Source organism: Dasypus novemcinctus, chromosome 3 (assembly GCF_030445035.2).
Source record: "Dasypus novemcinctus isolate mDasNov1 chromosome 3, mDasNov1.1.hap2, whole genome shotgun sequence".
NCBI lineage: Eukaryota > Metazoa > Chordata > Mammalia > Cingulata > Dasypodidae > Dasypus > Dasypus novemcinctus.
The window spans coordinates 146,750,966-146,772,008 of NC_080675.1; the positions used below are offsets into that span (position 1 = coordinate 146,750,966).

The window sequence follows — 21,043 nt, forward strand, 5'->3', positions numbered from 1 at the left end:
GTGCCTTCTATTCTCCTGTTTCGTAACAGTACAGTTCTCAGTTGATGCCACTCATTTGCAAACTGGCCCCAGTAATGGCTCTCTTTCAATGCTAGGAGAGGGGAGGAAGGTTCTTTTGTGCCCTCAATGTCAGAAATGTCTTTGGTTATGAAGTGCCACACAAGTAGTCCTGAAGCAGGCTAGTAAGATAGGGAATCAATAGACGGATCTGGAACCTGGCAAGACGTCCACGTGGACAGCAGTAATCCCCAAGACGGCTGTTGGAAAACTCCCACCCCCAAGATTTTACTATTCAGAACAAAGACTTCTTCTGAAAGCCAGGAAAAGCCCCGGATATTCCCCAAGGACTTTATCATTGGGTCCTCACTGGGGGATTGATAGATGGGGTAATCAATCAAAACAGCAAATAGCTGGAACCCCTCCCCTGCCATGAGGAAAGGGATGGAATAATTGTTTAAAAAGCAGACCATGAGGACTGAACTCTCTCTCATGCGCTCTCACCTGTGGATCCATCCTGTCCTCTGCACTGCTCTCACCATTTTTCCTCTGCCATTTGGCCATGCAAGTAAACCTGGGCATTTATGATCTATAATGGGAAATTGTAGCTTGTAAATCAGCCCTTTTTTTTTTTTTTTAATCACTTTTCACCCCATTCCTCTCTATCTAGGACCCCTGATCTATTATTTTCTCCCATTTTTCATCCTTCCCTACCTGAATAAATTACTGGCCTAAGTTACCTGGCATGCTCTTGAAATTCATTTCTGCAGCATAGCCAAGAACTTAAATAAAATCCGGTAATAGTCACTCTGGTCATATCTGGACTTTTTCTTTCAATTGAAGCTACAGTTTTTAAAGATTCATGAGACAACTGACTTAATCCACCCCTAAGAGAATTTTTAAAGGTCGGAAGGGCAGGGAAAGACTCAAAGATGCCAAGATGTGCTCATTAAGTTAATAAATATTACCTGTTAGTGAACCCAAGCTATTGTGGAAAACTACAGAATCCACTTGGTGAACATCATTGTTTTCCCCATCAGAACGCAAACTCCAAAAATATAAGGATCTTTCTTTGTTCACCAATGTACCCCAAACATCTAAACAGTGCTTATGGGGAAGTGGACTTGGCCCAATGGATAGAGCGTCCACCTACCAAATGGGAGGTCTGCAGTTCAAACCCCAGGCCTCCTTGACCTGTGTGGAGCTGGCCCATGCGCAGTGCTGATCTGTGCAAGGAGTGCTGTGCCACGCAGGGGTGTCCCCCGTGTAGGGGAGCCCACACGCAAGGAGTGTACCCCGTAAGGAGAGCTGCCCAACACGAAAGAAAGTGCAGCCTGCCCATGAATGGCACCGCACACACGGAGAGCTGACACAACAAGATGACACAACAAAAAGAAACACAGATTCCCAGTGCCGCTGATAAGGATAGAAGTGGTCACAGAAGAACACACAGCGAATGGACACAGAGAGCAGACAACTGGGGGGGGGGGGAAGAGGAGAGGAAAAAAAATACTGTTTATGGGTGATCGTTAAGTATTTGTTGAATGAATGAATGGCCACAGAACTGGAAAGTGACATACTCATTGACAATGAACCAGAGATGCCTACAAGGTTCAACTATTAGATATTACATTAGTCTTATCTACTTTCTTGTTTATGTCCCTGGCTCCAAGAGACCATGCTGCCACCCACTCTAGGAGAGAGAACTTAAAAAAACAACAAGCAACGACAAGAAACAAAAACAAAAAAACCCCACAAAGCTCTGTTCTCTTTATACCTTGCATCTTCTTAACTCCTTTCTGGTCTCAAGTTTTCATAATTAGAATGGTTTGTGGTAGATGGTGATCTCAAGGGTAAGTTTAAAAAAATGGTATTTCCAGATTTTATTTGGCTAATTAAGGAAATTTTAAGAACCATTCCATAGACGTACCTTTAATGTTAAAAAAAAAAAAAGGGAAGGATGACCTCAGAATTAGAAAAATTGAATAAATTCAGCATTAGGAAAAAATTCACTATATTAAGTTTTTGTTTTTGTTTTTTCCATTTCACCTTAGACCTGTGATTTGTCGTTTGGGAACCACTGGTCTTATTCAACACTCCTAGCCAATATTTGTAAGTCCAGAACCTTTTACTAGGTGCCAGGGATGTCAGCAAGACAGACGTGTTTCTTGCATTTAGGAAGCTTACATCAAACAATGGCAGGACAGGAAAGTGTAGAGAACACAAGGCACCTAACCCAGTTCAAGGAGTAAAGGAAATTTCCCAGTAGAACCACCCTTTACACTGAGACATGAAGGATAAATCGAAGTTATCCAGAGAAATAAACCTGGGGAAGAAAACCCTTTTACAGAGAGGAAAATTAACATTCAGGGAGAGGAAACACCCCAATATCATGCAGTGAAATTAGTGGCAGAGCAAAAATGATGAACTAGGTTTTAATTCTTGTTTCTATTGCAGTGTCTTGCTCTGCTCTTCAGCAAAAATCCCTTGGTCCATTATTCACAGATCTTGCTACTTCTTCAAATGACCATTTTAGGCAAGGACCTCCAAATGCAGATTTATATTGCCTCGCCCTTCCTAACTTAGCCCTAAACTGATTAAATGAAGCCCTGACAGCCAAGCAGCTAGTATCCAATACAGAAAAATGCTTGAACCTCACCTTCATTGGAATTCAGTTGAGTTCCCAAAACTACCACCACTGTGCTGTGTCAATTTGGGACTAGGTTCTTTCCTTAAAACAAATCACTACTGTTCCTTGAGGAAGAAGCCAGGATGTTCAGAAACAAACCACACATATTGCTGCTTCTGGAAACTTTGTTCTTTAATGAGCCATGGAGTGATTTATCAAGCTGCTTTTGTGTAGACATACAGTGCATATTTTGAATGACATAAACTGCACTTTAAACAGATGATGTCTTGCTCCCAACCCCCAATCTTCACCCAAAAAGAAAAATCCAAAAATAAAAAAAAAGGAAATTAAAAGTGCCTGTTAATTGTATCAGCAATGTAATTAGTTCTGTGGGTGAGAGAAATCATAGAATTATGATTCTCATAGAATTATTCCTTTAAACAGTAAAATGATATATTTCACAGGATAAGTCCTTTCATAATACATACTTTAAAAAAATTTACACTCAGCATACTTATAAATTACTTTAAATCCATTAAAATATTACAATACTAATCTGTAGCCCACATCTTTCCCACAGTAAATACAATTACTTGGTTCGAAGGGTGCAACATTTACAGAACCTAAGAGGGCTGATAAATAGGCACTAAGTATGGATGGATAGCAAAGTGATAACACCCCTTGTTGGGGCTTTTTTTCAAAACCGTCAACCAAGAGACCAACAAGACCTAAACAGATCCACCTTCACAATCCTCATTTTGCTGTTACTCTTTAACACCAAGTCAAATGTAGAAGTGCTTCCAGATGAAAAGTGGTTAAAAGTGCCCTAAGGGCATAGAAAAGACAAAGACTCCCAGAAATACCAAGGGGTTCTATTACTACACTAGCATGATGTTGGGGAACAGTGCTAGAGAGTTGTCAAAAAAGTATGGATAGACAAGATATTTGTCAACAGAGAATGATGCATGCTCCATGTCCAGCTCCCCACAAGAAAAAAAATGAGCAGGGAGGAGCAAGAGGATTAAGGAAATGAGGAAAGCAGTCTAGACACTGTTTCTTTACATAATTAACTCTTAGCTTGGAACACATCCTGAGAATACTTTCTTCCTTCTAGTTCACCAAAGTGTTTATGAAAGGAATATTCGTTATAGTTAAAAAAAAAAAAAAAAAAAGCTGACAGGCAGTGAAGTGGGACTGTAGAACCTTGCTGGACCTCTTTCTTTCAGCACATTCTTCTGTAACCTTTGACTTTGAAAATAACTTTTATTCTGATGGGACAAGGAAAGAAGTCTTCACTAACCTCCCAGCAGGGTAAGAGGTAGAGCAGGCTTCCAAAGCATGAGGAGGTTGGGGTGCTATATTCCATCCCATCCCAACCAGTATCCCATCATCTGACCTCAGGTCCCTCTGTCCCTGCAAGACTTGTATTGAAAAGGCTGTATCTCCCTTTGTGTTTTTAGAAGTCTAAAGTGGCAGAATAATTTAAACGGCAGGAAGTACAAAGTACATTACAAACTAAGCATGTCACCTCCTTGCATTCTGGCTGCATTTGCTGTTAAAATATTAATTCACTTTGTGATACAGAATGTGACACTAAAATTACACTTCTCTGCTTTCATTATGCTCTCCATACTTTTGCAATTAAAGGAATTAAATCCAGGCTTTGTTTGGGGCTGGGAATGTATGTGAATAGAATGCTCTGCATTTTGGACCCTGCCTAGGGCAAGGGTCTGCTGCCATGCAAGGAGTTCCTTTGGGACTTTTGAGAGCAAAGAAACAAATCAGCAAAGGAGAACCAAAGGAAAACACATATTTTGACACATATTAAAGTTAAATATCTTAATATTTAGTGATTATAATCCATCACTTGTGGTACTATAACACTAATCATGGAGAGGACCAGTTAAGAATAGGTGGAAACAGATACAGCACTTAGTTCTGACATTTTTTTAAAGGTTATGGCTTCATTTCTTTATTAGGCAAACAATGTCTGTTATCCTATGAGAACAACGGCTTTCTCTCCTTAAGAAGTGTCCCACATTTACTTCCCATTCTTATAGTTGCAAGGATCTTTCCTTCATACTACCGTCCCCACAGCCCCCAATTCTGGCAGCTATTAAATGACTAGAAATCCACAAACCTAGTAACTGAAAAACAAATATTTTTTATTTAATTTTAACCAAATTCAGGTTTCAGGTCCCTGAGAAAAATTATAAAGTCTCTTAACATCCATCCATCACCTACTTCCTGTAAAGTGGCCTATTATTATGGATCGTTTTTTTTTAACTGCCCAAAACTTACCTTGCCCCCCAAATCCACAAATACTTAGATGGGAGAACATATTCCAAGATATGCTCCCCAGACCATTCCTCTTGGCCAAAGAAAGTTATTCAACAAGGGTAATCTCTTTTTTCATAGGGTCCTTATCCAATGAGTCAGAGCAAGTGTAGAGCAGCATAGTTATGCTCAGCAAACACTACTCTCCCAAGAATACTGAAACACAGGACTGTGCAGCTGGCACTGGCCACTGAGGTACTTACACCTTAACACAACCATGCTGAAAGATTTTCTTCTAGGAGATTTTGAGAAATTTAGATCTTTAAATTTGACATTTATTACTCCCCAGGACAGCATGGACAAAGTGGCAGATGTTTATGGGATATAAATATCTAATATTTACTCATTAACCATCATCATTTTGGATATTTTTAAAAGCTTCCTTTCCCTTATTCAATTCTGAACCAAGCCCAGAGGGAGGTAAGACTCCTGCTACCTGCAGTTGCTGCACAGAACGATGCTCTAAGTCTGACCTCTGGGGCTGTACAATAACTTCTGAGGCAATGGTATTAGGTTCAGTGTTGTATAACAGGAGACCCTGCCTTAATGAAAGACTTAACATTTTCATAACTTCAAATCAAAGAAGTATGAAATGGAAGAATAACCAAAATTCAGGTTACAGATGATAAAGGCTCTTTTTCAGAACAGTGCATGTGGTAGTTAGACAAGATGCATTTAGTAACTTTAAAAATAAACATTTTTCACATACTTATCTCAAGAAAGCATATCATGTTTCATTTTTCATACATTATAAATAGCAAAAACAGATGTCTAATCCCACAAATGCTAAGAAGCTTAAAATTCTATAACTCAGGTGTATGGAGACACCCAGTGGTGAAAAATCTTATCCCTCAACACAGGGATGAGTGGAATTCACCCCCTCACCCCACTCTCCCAATCCAATCTGGCCCCTAGTATGTGGGAATAAATTCCATGGGAAGAAGGGAAGCACAAAGTTAAAAAGAAATATGGATACTATACATACATATTTACAGTAAACTTCAGTAACCAGAATATTAACAAAAATAGCTTCAAGTAGTCCTTGATTTTTTTTTTTTCCATCTATTTAATACTGATGGTCTGAGGAAAAGAAGATAAAAGTTAGATGGGTCATATTAAAACATTTTTTGTCTCTCTTGCACTTTTTTTTTTTTTGGCAGCTTTCTTTAACACTTATTCATGCAATGTTGTATGTGAATATTTTGGGAGAAGTGATCACATTGTCTGAGTTCAGGGTGAGAACCCACCAACAGATGAAGAGGCTCATATGTGCTCTTCAGTTTAATCTATGCAAAGAGAAAAGCCTGAATGGATTAGGAAGATACCCTCATGTTTAGGGATCACCATGTCTCTGGGACATTAATAAAAAATTAGAGGAACCCGATCCTAGGACCAGAGAACGTGAGAATAGTATGGCTACCGAAACTTTAGCCCATGCAATATATTTGGCGGAACTAACCAGGAGTTGAACCAGCATTGATCATTGACATCAAAACATGAAAAAACAAAATATGTATTCTTTTCTTCATTGTATAGCCAAAAGACTGAGACATGCTCATCAGGCTTAATGGAAGCAATTGCTTTTTTACTTTCTCCAGAATATAACACAGAGTGTTTTTCAAAAATTTTAAAATAGAGGGCTCAGGCTTTTTGTTATAAATTCTTGGAAAAAAAATTATATTCTACCCAGATCCTAACTATCCTAAAATAAAACCAAAAGTATTTGCTTTATGGTTAAGAAAGATTTTTCTTCAAATGTCAGAAATCAGTGGGTTCTTTAAGTCTACAATATCCTCCCCAGTCAAACCCCCACATCTGGGAAGGGGAAAGAGGCTGGGGAAGAGGCAACTAAAAAGACCTCTACAACTGACCAAAATCCCCAAATCCTAGGTGATTTTGTTTAGTGAAATTTCAATTCAAATACAGCAGCCAAGGCACAGCTGGCACCATTCCCAGCGGGCTTTAAGAGGCCTTTCCACTTCCAAAGGAGGTCCAGGAATTCACTGAAGGAGGTCCAGGAATTCAGCACACAAGGTCTTAGGTGTATGCTTGGGCAAGAGGCAGGACCACAATTAGGACGGATGCTTGTGGACAAGGTATGAGAAGAGGCCCCAAAGATGAAATGTGTTTACCAATCTGTGGCCCCGAAGGTACACATATCTGCCAGTTCATACCATAAACTCATTATTTCCAAGGAGTGCTAGCTGTTGGGTGGAGCTGCAGTCTGCGTCCACAGTTTTCCTGTGGCCAGACACTTCTGTCCCCTCTGGGGTCTCTTTGGTTTTCTGGGGTGAGTTTTTCACATTCTTTAATTTTTGTTTTCCCTTTTCAGGGTTGAATGTTCCTCTGCTGATGAACTGAGGTCTGTCTTCTAGAGATTTGGTCTGGCCCAATGGCCCTTCCGCTCCCAGGGCCTCACTAGCCGAGGCAGCTCGGTAGAATGGAGATTTGGAATAAATCTGAAATCGTTTTCTGGTTCCATGAGAAGATGCAGTATTAGGCAGACATAAAGAGATCGAAGAGTCCACTGAATCCAAAGAGTCTTGCTGCTTTATTAGCTGCTTTCGCAACTTGCTTGAAGGTTCAGACTTGCCACCCACCTTCAGGGAGCTAAAGGCTAAGCTTCTCTCTAATACAAAAAAAAAAAAAAAAAAAGAGAGACCAAAGCTGAAATCAATAGTTCCCTCTAAAGCAAATCATCATGTAATGAATAAGCCTTACTGTTCACATGTGAAATTTGTGGGGCTAAGATCTGGAGGGTCCACGCTGACCTACTTTGTGCACAGTCGTAAGTGAAGAAGAACTCACCATCCATTTCTACATACATCATTTCAGAATCAATCCTGAGAAAGTATGATGTTTGAGTATGCCACTAGGAAAAGCCTAGAACTAGAATTGTTAGACATATAGCAGACAATATGTATTCCAATTACTGGCCTTCCTCTGTGGTAAATACAGGAGAAAATATTAAACTACAAAATAAATTAAAAAACTGTATTACACTGAAGGGCTGGTCTAAAGAAGAATTAAATGGAAGCTTCATGAAGATCAGTATATTTTATCTCCTAAAGACTTTGTCACCCTCTCGTGTGAGATCAGAGCATTCTTGAAAAAGACTTTGTCTGAGCAACCCTTATTCCTCCTTTGCAAAACATTCTGGAATCTTTGGTCAAATATATTCATTTACCTGATTTCTCAGAGATGGTACCTTCAGGCTCAATATTCAAATTTTCAGAGCTATCAGCAGTACCAATAGAGGCCTCAGATTCAAGGGTTTCATCATCAGAGGCACGGGGTTCCAGTACAAGCATCTCAAATGTTAGCTCCTCCCTATAAAAAACAATCAGGAAATCCATTTGCATTTGACAGAAAGTAGAAGGATGATAATAGGAAAAAAGACCATATAGTAAAGTCAGAATTCTAAGTAACAAGGACTGTCACATTTCTTATTGTCTATATCCAAGATGGTGATAAGGACCTGTAAGCCAAGATAAAGGTTCAGGAAAAAACTATAGGGACTAAAGGTCAAAGTGACAGACAGCAAAGAACCAATAATACAGAATGAGGAGTGATGGCATAGAGAAAGATGGTGCAGCTTTAAGATCTTTTGATAAGGGAAGCAGCTGTGCCTCAAGCAACTGAGCTCCTTTTTACCATATGGAGGACCCAGGTTTGATCCCCAGGACCTCCTGGTAAAAAAAAGAAAAAAGGCATCCCAGATCTGCATGGAAATGCAGAGGCACAGGCCCCTGCATGACACGGAAAGGTGTGTGGTGAAGTGACACACCAAAAAGACGATGATGCAACAAGATTATTAAAAAAAAGATCTTCTTCTGGGAAACGGACTTTGGCCCAGTGGTTAGGGCGTCCGTCTACCACATGGGAGGTCCACGGTTCAAGCCCCGGGCCTCCTTGACCCGTGTGGAGCTGGCCATGCGCAGTGCTGATGCGCGCAAGGAGTGCCGTGCCACGCAAGGGTGTCCCCCGCGTGGGGGAGCCCCACGCGCAAGGAGTGCGCCCGTGAGGAAAGCTGCCCAGCGTGAAAAGAAAGAGCAGCCTGCCCAGGAATGGCGCCGCCCACACTTCCCGTGCCGCTGACGACAACAGAAGCGGACAAAGAAACAAGACGCAGCAAATAGACACCAAGAACAGACAACCAGGGGAGGGGGGGAAATTAAATAAATAAATAAATCTTTAAAAAAAAAAAAAAAAAAAAAAGATCTTCTGATAAAATGAAACATGGACTGATAATGAGGATATCACAGTTCTAATCTCACTTTGAACTCATTCATAATGCATCAAGAAAGTACTTTATTGGGGAGCAGGTGTAGCTCAGTGGTTGAGCGTATGCTTTGCATATACGAGGTCTGGAGTTCAACCTCACTGGTACCTCCTTTAAAAAAAAGTATTTTCTTTTTTCTGTACCTTACTACTTCCTCAATCACAAAACAAGGAGACTTAAGTGGTCATCTCTAAAATTCCTTCCATCCCCTTACTGTTTTCCATGAAGCTTTACTAACTGGCTAAAGCCTATATCTTCTTTCTTGGCCACAGAGAGCCCTCTAGACAAAGAAAAACATTAACTGATCCTTTCTGTCCTTCAAAGCTTATGTTACCTCCAGTTATAGTACTCTTTACTCCTCTTCATCACAGTCATCCACCTACTTCCACTTCCCAGTTTTGATCCCTCATAATCTGGCTTTCCCACTACTGCCTGATGTCACCTTGACCTATTTAAATCAATATATTCATAAAACCTCACTTCAATACTCTACCCCAAAGTTCCTTTACGTCTGTAACTTCCAATAACGTTTTCTTCCACTTTATATAGGCATTTTTCCCACTCAGCTGATCCTGGAATTTGTCATTACCTGGAAATATACCAGCTCTGAAACCTAGACTCCACTTTCTGCCCAAAACCTCCTTATCCTTCCAATTCTTTCCGACTCTTCCTCAAGTCCCCTTCCTATCACAGTCCTTTTTTTTTTTTTTAAGATTTTAAAATTTGTTTCTTGCCCCCCCTGCCCCCCCCTCCAGTTACGTAGCACCGGTAATCTGTGTTTCTTTTTGTTGCGTCATCTTGTGTCAGCTCTCCATGTGTGTGGAACCATTCTTGGGCAGGCTGCACTTTCTTTTGCGCGGGGCGGCTCTCCTTATGGGGTGCACTCCTTGTGCGTGGGGCTCCCCTACGCAGGGGACACCCCTGCGTGTGGCACGGCACTCCTTGCATGCATCAGCACTGCGCATGGGCCAGCTCCACACGGGTCAAGGAGGCCCAGGGTTTGAATCGCGGACGTCCCATGTGGTAGGCGGATGCCCTATCCCATTGGGCCAAGTCTGCTTTCCTCATGGACCTTTTAGCTTCACTTCCAATCTACCTGGTTTGAAATTCATGGATAATCTTTTCACGGAGAGTATCATCATCAACTCATTGCTGCAGCTACAATTGTCATAAGTCATGTGTATTCACACTTCTCAGGAATTGCTTACACTTTTTCCTTTTTTGGAAAGACTTTGTCCTACCTAGCAAATTCCTATTCATCCTTCAGGACCTATGATACCATCTTCATCAAAGCTGAGTTAGGTCCTCTCTCCTTCTTTTCATATCACTTAGAGCAGAGAGCCAGCCCCTGGTCAATATGGACCACTTTTATCATGTTCTTCACAACTCAGCATGAGCTGCTTTTTTCGTTTACTCAAATTCCAAAATCAATTCTGACAGTTAAAAAGTACTTTAACAGCCTCATATGCCCTCATGGATCATGCTTTCAGACCTGGGATCCTGGAACTCGGGAACAACAAACCCTTAGTATTTAAGACTCATCACTGTCAACCAGAACTAGTACACAGTGCCTTCAGAAAAGACCATGGGATGTTCATATTATCTCCAAAGTGTAATGTCATCCTACCCCTGCCCCAGTGACAATGGAAGTCACAGGACTTATGTGTCTCTTCGAAATTGCAACCCATTTCCCTATCCAGTGTTCCAGCACTCAATAGGGTTGCTGCCTTACCCTGACCATCTAATTGCTGGTCCCATGACCAAACTGATTTTCAGATAAGCTTTTTTCATAGAAGTATAAATAATGCACATTCTTGAAAGAGCTTCTGTGTTAGCCTGAGAATTCTTATTTCTCCTTTGAAAAAATAAAAAATCTGTTCATTGAGACTGATATCTGCCCTGTTAGGACTCCAGTACCTCATTGTGGATCTCCACTGCTATTGCCAGCTCAGTCTTGACTAAGACTGACATACCCCTTGGATGCTGTGTCCTTCTTCCAATTACCCTTTCCAGAATTGCCACTGTAGCAACATTAGGTGCTGGCTTCCTGAGGTGAAAACCTTTCATGCTGCTATCTGAGTACTGGCATCATCATCTTTGTCATCTCCATATCCTCTGTACCACCTCACACAGAGCTTGATGCATTAGAGATATTTAGTAAGGAAGGCAAAATAAAGGATAGAAGGAAGGAAATGAAAACAGAAAATAAGCAAAAGGATAGACAGGAAGGAAATGAAATCAGAAAATAAGTCTCTTCCTTTCTTCCTTGAAACTTACTTCTCTTTCTGTAGGTTCTCAATCTGCTCAGTCAGTACTCTCTCCTCATGCTGCATAGCTACTTGCTGCTGTTCTGTGATGTCAGTCTCCATTGCTGCCTCGCTAGTCAAGGTCTCTTCTGGGACATCAGACACGGAGGGCAACCGAACTACAACAGGAGAGGATGGACTTGGATAGTTTCCTGGACGATGACGTCCCTTTCCCTGGAGAAAAAAAATCAAATTAGAAAGTAAATTGAGCGACTGCATCAGTTTTAGGTAGCCCCATAAGGATAACAAGTGTACTTTCACCATACTAGGTAAATGGTAGGAACAAATGTAAACATTCTGTGAGGCCCAGGAATTTTAGTGAGACATTATACACTGAATATACTTATTCTAAATATTTGTTATTAGTGACACTTCAGAGGGTAGGAGTGCAGGACCACGTTGTGTACTGACAAAAGATTCTTCTTTAAACCTAAGCTGTATCCATTCCCACATGTGGGTTTTTAGTTTAAAATTAATTAAAATGTGCTCTCTTTGCCTAGAAGAGCCCACATCAAATTTTGTGTGTGTATTTCTGTCTTTCTCTTTCATTTCTCGGTAAGCTGTCCTTCCCCCCTTTTCCCAATAAATTCTTTTTACTGGCCTAACTAAACTGGTGTGTTCATAAATTCACTTATGCTTTTTACTGGCCTAACTAAAAAAAATTAATTAAAATGGAATAAAAGTAAAAATTCCAGTTCTGCCTTTACACTGGTCATATTTCAAGTGTTCAATAGTCACAGGTGACTACTGGCTACCATACTGGACAGTGTAGACAGAGAACATCTCATCATCAGCAGTGCTCTATAACTTTAACCTTGGAATGCATAATCTCTCCAGGAAGACCACAGAAATGTGTCCTGAAACTCAGCTTTGAGGAAACACAGTGTAGTCATTTATATATCGCAGGGTAATACTGAGATAAATTAACTGCTACCTACTCAAATTTCTAATTTTGAGAAGGGAGGAAAAAAAAATCTCACTGCTTTTTAAACTGGTTACTTGAATATGACTCTAGCTACTTACTGGTAATAGCAGATTAGGTATTTCAGATTAAATCTCCTGCTAAGAACAACTGGACCAAACATAAAAAGCCAACATATGCTTGAAAGCACTGAAAAGTTAGCACGGTAGACCAAGGAGAGGTTAGCCCAGCATATAAGGCTAACCTAAATTCCAGAATAGGTGCCCAGGAGTCTCAGCAGAGCATTTAACAGACTATAATAGGGATTGCAAATTATGGTCCATGGGTCAAATCTATCCTAATGCCTGTTTTTGTAAATAAAACTTTACTGGAATATATTCACGCACATTCATCCACCTATTCCATGGCTGCTTTTGCAGAACAATGGCAGAGATAAATGTTGTGCTAGCACGTATGGTCCACAAAGTCTAAAATATTCGCTCTCTGGTCCTTTACAGAAAAGTTTGATGATCCTTGTGGTGGAGAATAAAAATTGGAGTCCAGACCCAGTCAACAGTGGGGGCTGCTGCCTGGTGAAATCTCTACACCTGACACTGGGATCTCAAAGGCTTGCATCCTAGAGGTAACAGTAAACTGGGGGAAGTGGATTTGGCCCAACAGATAGGGCGTCCGCCTACCACACGGGAGGTCCAAGGTTCAAAGCCAGGGCCTCCTTGACCCGTGTGGAGCTGGCCCACAGGCAGTGCTGATGCACACAAGAAGTGCCTTGCCATGCAGGGGTGTCCCCTGCCTAGGGGGACCCCACACGCAAGGAGTGCACCCTGTAAGGAGAAGCGCCCAGTGCGAAAGAAAGTGCAGTCTGCCCAGGAATGGTGCTGTACACACGGAGAGCTGACGCAGCAAGATGACGCAACGAAAAGAAACACAGATTCCCAGTGCCGCTGACAAGAATGAAAGTGGATACAGAAGGACACACAGCAAATGGACACAGAGAGCAGACAACTGGGGTCGGGGTAGGTGGGAAAGGGGAGAGAAATAAATAAATAATGATTTTTTTAACAAAACGAAACAAAACAGTAAACTGAAAATATAATCTCTAAAATTGGATTAAAGTACTACCAAATTGGTACTGCCACAGGACCTAGCAGGAAAAAAAAAGAAAATATTCTCTGGAGGAAGGTAACATTATTCTAGGCCTCAAAATATTTTTACAAATAATTTTTCAAATAATATTTCTGAAATACAATCAAAGGTAACCAAGCATATAAGTAAATAAGACAATGTGAATAAGAACTAGCAAAACAGAAAATAGAAACCCTCCATGACTACAGATATTGTGGCTATTAGACAGATTTAAAATAACTATGCTGAAGTTAAGATATACATACATAGTTGAAAAATTAGCAAATAACTGGAAACTATAAAAAACAACACAGCAGATTTGAAAAAAAAAACAAACAGAAATTTTAGACAGGAAATATACCATAACCAACTAATACAATGAATGGTATAAACAACACTTTAGATACATAGGAAATAAAAATCAGTGTTCTGAAAGTTAATATCCATAATGAAGCATGAGGAAAAAAACAGAATGGGAAAATTTAGGAAAGAGGGGAAAAAAAGAAGACAAAACGAAAAGCTCTACCATAGGTTTAATTCAAATACCAAGAGAGAAGATAGAGCCTATAGAAGAAATATTTGAAGAGACAACAGCAGAACATTTTTCAAAACCTATTAAAGAAATCAACCTACAGATAAGAAAGCCTACAAAACCTAAGAAGAATAAATAAAAAGAAGTCTGAACTGCTGGAAAGTAAAGACAAGAGAAAAATCTTAAAAACAGCTTAAAAAAAAAAAAAGGAGTGATAATTAGATTCAAAACTTGCTTCTCAACAGAACTGAAGAAAGCCAGAAAACAATGGAATGATATTTTCAATGTGAAGAAAGGAAAAAGTGATGGCCAACGTAGAATTCTATGCACAGTAAAAACATCCTTCAAAAATGTAAATGAAATAAGGATATTTTCAGACAATCTAACAGAAAATTTGTAGCATCAGACCTGCACTAAAGGAAGTAAAAAAGGGCAGGTGGAAAATGACACAAGAATCAAAATCAGAGATGCAGGAAGAAAGGAAGAACAATGAGAACAGTAAGTATGTGAGTAAACGAATACTAACTTCATCAAACAGAATAGTGACGTGTTAGATTTAAAATATACAAATAAGTAAAATACACAACAACGAAAGCAAGTAAGTCAGAAAGAAGACAGACATGCACACACACAGTCAAAGCATATTCTTGCATTATCTGGGAAGATGATGAAAGTACCAATTAACATTAGACTTTGGTAAGTCATAGATTTATGTTTTTTAGAAGTCTATTTCTTAATTTCTGAATATATGCAGATTTTTTAGTTTTCCCTTTTTAACTGTACTCTCAGAAAAGATTATTTTTATGATAAGATAAATTATTTCAATCCTTGGAGATTTATTTTGTGTGCGTTAAAATAATGTGTATTCTGTAATTGTTGAATACTGCACTCTACGTCCATTAGGTCAAATACGTTAAATTAAGTTGTTCAGATCAATATCTTAACTAATTGTGTGTCAAAACAACAACAACAACAACAAAACCCCATGGTCAAAGAAAAAAAAATCACAATGGAAATTAGAAAATACTTCTGAACTAAATTATAATATCAAAACCGGTGGGATACAATGTAAACTCTGCTCACCAAGAGAAAACGTTATATCCTTAAATGCATTTATCAGGAAGAAAAAAGGTTAAAAATTAAAGAGGTAAGTGACTTTTCCAGGAAAACACATAAAGAACAGCAAAATAAATCCAAGCAAAGAAAAAAGAAATGAAAATAAGAACCAACATTAGAAAAACAGGGATTGAAGACAAAACATGATTCTTTTAAAAAGACTAATAAAATTTATAAAATTCTGGCAAGACTGATGAAGATAAAAAGGGAGAAGGTACAAATGACCAATGACAGGAATAAAAAAGGGGCGTCATTACAAATCTTGTAGGCATATGAGAATATTATTAACTTTATGTCAATAAACCTGAAATTTTAGACAATGTGAAAAAATTTCTACGACAATCCAATAATTAATACTGCCAAAGAAGAATGAGAAAATATGAATAATCTTGCATTTATTTAAAAACTGAATCCATAATGAGAATAATTCCAGAGAGAAAACTCTAGGCCTACATGATTTTCCTGGCAAACAAGAAGAAATAACACAAATTTCACAAACAAATTCTTCCACAGAATTTAAAAAACAAACAAAAAAGAATTATTTTTTAACACAGCTTAAGAAGTCAGCGTTAACACTGACACCAAAACATGACAAAGATATTAAATGGAAGAACTATTAACAAGACAATTTTACTCATAAATGTAGGTGCAAAAACTCTAAAAACCATACTTACAAACTGAACCAGGCAATATACAAAAAGGATAGTATCTCATGACTGAGTAGGATTTTTTGTGGTAATATAATGATGGTACAACATTAAAAATTCAGTGTAATGTGTCACACCAATAAAATTAAAAAGAAAAGTCTCACAAATATCAATGCATACAGTAAAGGCATTTCTTAAAATTCAACATTAAATCACAAGAACAACTCTTATAAAACCAGGAATAAAAGGAAACATACTTAATAGCATAAAGTAGCTTCAAAAATCTAGAGCAAGTGGAAGCACAGAGACATTGAGAGATGATGACTTTTTTGTCTGTTTTTTATTATTTTATTATTGAAATAATGAAAATAAGAATGACTGATGTGATGAATACACAACTATGTGATGATGCCTGATACTAATGTATATCAATAAAATGGATTTGTTTAAATGAAAAAGATCATATGCATGGCTTCTGTTCTCGCTCTGAGTCTGTAATGTGAAGGCTGGAAAAGGAATACTTTCTATAGAAACAGAGATGTTAAAGTATGAACATTTTAATTTGATTTCAATACAAAAATTAATAAATGGATTAAAAGTTTTTTAAAAATCTATAGCAAACATCATACTTAGTGGTTAAAAACTGTAAGATTTCCTTTTGAGACTGGGAACATGCCAAGAATGAACTCTACCACCACTTCAACATTGTACTGAAGGTTCTAGCAAATGCAAGAAAAAGAAATAAAAGTTACAGGGACTATAAAAGAATAAATGAAATGATCATTATTCATGAATGTTATGAATGCAGAGATAGGAAATCCAAAGGAATATACAGAAAAATTATTAGAATAAGTGAGTTCAGAAAGGTCGTTGAATACAAGGTCAAAAATACCAAAATCATTTGTACTTTTACGTAACAAACAAACATAAAATAAAATTTAAAAAACTTAAAATCATTTATGACTGCATTACAAATACTAAATTTCCTACTAATGAGGCAAACTAAATATGTATAAGATCTCTGTCTACACACAAAACTATAAAACATTTTTGAGAGGAATTAATAATTTAAATGAATGGAGACATATATCATGCTCATGAATGTGAAGAACTGATATTGTAAAAATACGAAAATCCCCATAAACTGATCTACAGATTCAGTGTAATCTTAATAAAAATCCTAAAAGAATTTTTGTGACACTGATTCTATAATTTATATGGAAATTTAAAGAGCCAAAAATATTCAAAATACCATTGAAGAAAAAGGTAGGACAACTTGTTCTACCAATATCATTTTTAGGAAGCTATAATAATTAAAAATAGGTTGCACTGGTGCAAAGTTATTGAAAACAGAAAGCCCAGAAGCAGATTAATGCTTATATAGATTCTTAATTTATTACAAAAGGGGAACTGCAGGGTAGCATGGAAAGCATGCTCTTTCAAAAAATGGTGCTGGAACTACTGGATATCTATGTGGAATTATAAAAATTTGACCACTCCCTACATTACCCAGTATATAAAAATTGTCTCCAGAGGGACAATATACCTAAATTTGAAAGGTAAAATCATAAAGCTTTATAAGATAAAGTGCATCTTCATAACGTCAGGTAGTAAAACATTATTTAAACATGATCTAAAAAGTACTAGTCATGAAGGCAAAAACTGATAAATTAGACATTAAAATTAAAACTGCTGCTCATCAAAAAATTTCTTTAAGAGAGTAAAAAGGCAAGTCAAAGAGTGGAAGAAGACATTAGCAACACAGGTAATCAACAAAGCTTGCATTCAGAATGCATAAAGAACTCCTATCACACAACAGAAATAGGCAGACAATTCAATTAGAAAAATGGGCAAAATCTTTGAATAGGTCCTTCGAAAAAAGAGAATAACCCAATGGCCAATATTTATGAAAAAGTGCTTAACACAAATTAAAACCATAGTGACACACTCTTTGGATTAGTTTAAATTAAGGAATTAGGGAGTAGGTGTAGCTCAGGAGTTGAGCACCTGCTTTCCATGTATGAGGTCCCAGGTTTGATCCCTGGTACCTCCTAAAACAAAAACAAAACAAAAAACAAAAAAGAATAAAATTAATTAAGGACTTTGACAATAGAGGTATGGGGGAGAATATGGAACAGCTGGCAATACCCATTCACTGTGAGTGTAGTACAACCATTTTGGAAAAAAGTTTGGCATTCTCTGCAAAAAGTGAAGATATGCATATTCTATGACTCAGCAATTCCATTCCAAAAATATCCCCCAAAATGCAAGTATGTTTCCATCAAAAATACATGTATAAGAATGTTCATAGCAGTATTATTCATAATTCTCCCAAACACAACCCAAATATACACTGGCACTAGAATGGATAAACTGTGGTATACAATACACTGGTATACTACACAGTAACAAAAAATTAATTACAAATAACACTATGGTTAAGGTTTATACACATAATGTTGAGTAAAATAAGTCAGATATAAAATAAACCCATTTATATAAAGTTAAAAACAGGAAAGACAAAAACTATAGTGCATAGGAATACATACTTCGGCAAAGCAAAGAAAATGGTGGACGTGATTAACATAAAAATTAGGTTACTGCTTATCTTTGGGATGAGGGAAATGGACTGTAACTTAAAATGGAAAGGGGAGAGCTTCTGGGGACAAATCCTATTTCTTAACCTGAGGGTGATAGGTACATGATGTTCACTTTTTAGTGTAACTGAGAGGGGAACAGACATCTTCCTTCTTGTCAGCTGTTTCAAAGGAAAGGGGAGGGGAGGTTGGGGTGCTTTTCTTCAGTGAATTTGGCCAGCAGAGCCTGCTTTGAATCTCCACGCTGGAGATTCTACACAGATACACAGAAGGCAGAGACTGAAACACCTCCGTGGACCAGTGCGCTGACTAGTGCCATCTGCTGGCCTGTCTGGAAATTGCATGGACAAAAACTGTTCACACTCTGTATTCAACCTCCAGGAGAAAATCTGTGGCTCACTAGTGAGTCCCTGGCCTGACTCTGAAAACTTCAGCTAGGCAATTTTAAAGACTGAGAATAAGTTGAACCAAATATCAAAGAAAAGCTGTGGGAAAATAACAGCGGCAGCAAATAGCCAAGAGAGAGAAATTGGCCATCAAATTTACCATCATATTCGGATGCCTAGACATCAGCAAAAAATTACAAGTTATACTAGGAAAGAGGAAGAGATGGCCCAGCCAAAAGAACAAGCCAAATATCCTGAAGAGATACAGGGCTTAAGACAATTAATTCAGTGATAATCACACAACTCTCCTAAATCACTTCAAAGAATTTATAGAAAATATGACAAAAGAGATAAAGGATATTAAGGAGGCACTGGGAGAGCATAAAGAACAATTTGAAAGCCTGCAAAGAAAACTAACAGACCTTACGGGAATGAAGACATGATGGATGAGATTAAAAATACATCAGACACACACAGGAGCAGATTTGAATTGCTTAAAGACAGAATTAGTGACTGTGAAGGCAGAACATCTGAATGCAAAAGACAGGAGAACAGAAAGAGAAGAGAATGGAAAAAATGGAACAAAGTCTCAGGGAACTGAATGACAACATGAAACCCACAAACATTTGCATTATTGGTGTCCCAAAAGGAAAAGAGAACGGAAGGGGGGCAGAAAGAATATTTGAGGAAATAATGACTGAAAACTTCCCAACCATTATGAAGGACATAAATACCACTATCCAAGGTCAATGCACCCCAAACAGAACTAATCCAAATAGACCTATCTCAAGACACCTACTATTCAGAATGACAAAAATCAGAGATAAAGAGAGGATTCTGAAAGCAGCAAGAGAAAAGCAAAGCATCACATACAAGTGAAACTCAAAAAGATTAAGTGTAGACCTCTCATCAGAAACCATGGAGGAGAGAAGAAAGTGGTAAGATGTATTTAAGGTACTGAAAGAGAAAAACTGCCCCAAGAATTCTGTATCTGGCAAAGATGTCCTTCAAAAATGAGGGTGAGTTCAAAGTCTTCACAGACAAAAACTCATAGAATATATATTACCAAAAGACCAGGTTTACAAGAGATACTAAAGGGGGTGCTACAGCCTGAAAGGAAAAAAATAAGGGTGAGAGATTTGGAGAAGAGTTTAGAAATGAAGATTATTAGGAAGGGTAAACTAAGGGATAAGAAGACAAATCCGAAGGACAAAGTGGATGAAACAAGTAATGTCTTTACAGTAATAACACTACGTTAATGGACTGAAATTCCCACTCGAAAGACATAGACTGATAGAATAGATAAAAAGAATATGAGCTGTTTATATATCATCTACAAGAGACCCACTTCAGACATAAGGACAAAACCAGGTTAAAAATAAAACATTAGAAAAAAGTATCCCAAGCAAATAGTAACCAAAAAAGAGCTGCGGTAGACTAGATAAATGTAAAATAACAATATTATAGCATATGAACACTAATTACTCAGTGCAACTAGCAAATTGTTCCTGTGATCAGTACTCTAAGATTCAACATACAAAATAAACACTTGCTTTCAACTGAGGAGGACTGGAAAAGAGATATTTTTGGATACTTAATTTTTCTTTATCCTTTTCTTATGCATACTTGTTGTTAATTGAAATAATCCATCTGGATCAATAATGATTTAGTATGACTACTGTGTGAAAAAGATTTTGAGTTTTTCTGCCTCATAAAATTATGAACTGGTATATTGTTACCTGCTGTAATTCATTCCAATAAGATGTGAAGAATTCCCAAATAGGAATTTGATTATCTAGAAAGAATAATGGCCTAAATGGAAATCAAATAACTAAACCAATAATTTATTTCATTCTTAAGAGATTATGTCCGAGAGAGTTGTAATATAAAAATTATAATGTTCTAATTAATTTCTAGTATTTTAGAATTATTATTTACATTTATAAATGTTCACTGCTATACTATTTCTTATAATTGAGTATATAAAACCTAACCTGGCCTTGCACTCTCTTTTAAACTTTGTAATTTCTTTGTCTATTTTTCTATTTATTTCACAATTTTACAATAAAGTTCTTTTTAACAGCTAAAAAAAAAAAGCCATGGATTATATACCTTGGATAGATCACATGGTATGTGGATATATCTCAGTAAAACTGCTTAATAAATAAAT

At 37.7% G+C, this 21,043-nt stretch overlaps 1 protein-coding gene across 3 annotated transcripts in view; it reads right to left on the bottom strand.

Moving 5' to 3' along the window:
* Positions 1–2,800: 2,800 nt before the first annotated feature.
* The window catches only part of MYO9A (myosin IXA), a 391,855-nt gene continuing 373,612 nt past the window's right edge, over positions 2,801–21,043 (bottom strand). For all 3 annotated transcript variants that reach the window (XM_058294436.2, XM_071214269.1, XM_058294435.2), the window contains 3 exons: positions 11,523–11,725; positions 8,151–8,293; positions 2,801–7,592 (listed from right to left, as the gene is read on the bottom strand). In XM_058294436.2, coding sequence (XP_058150419.1) covers positions 7,132–7,592; positions 8,151–8,293; positions 11,523–11,725 — 807 coding nt within the window. In that variant the 3' untranslated portion in view covers positions 2,801–7,131. The remainder of the gene's footprint in view (positions 7,593–8,150; positions 8,294–11,522; positions 11,726–21,043) is intronic.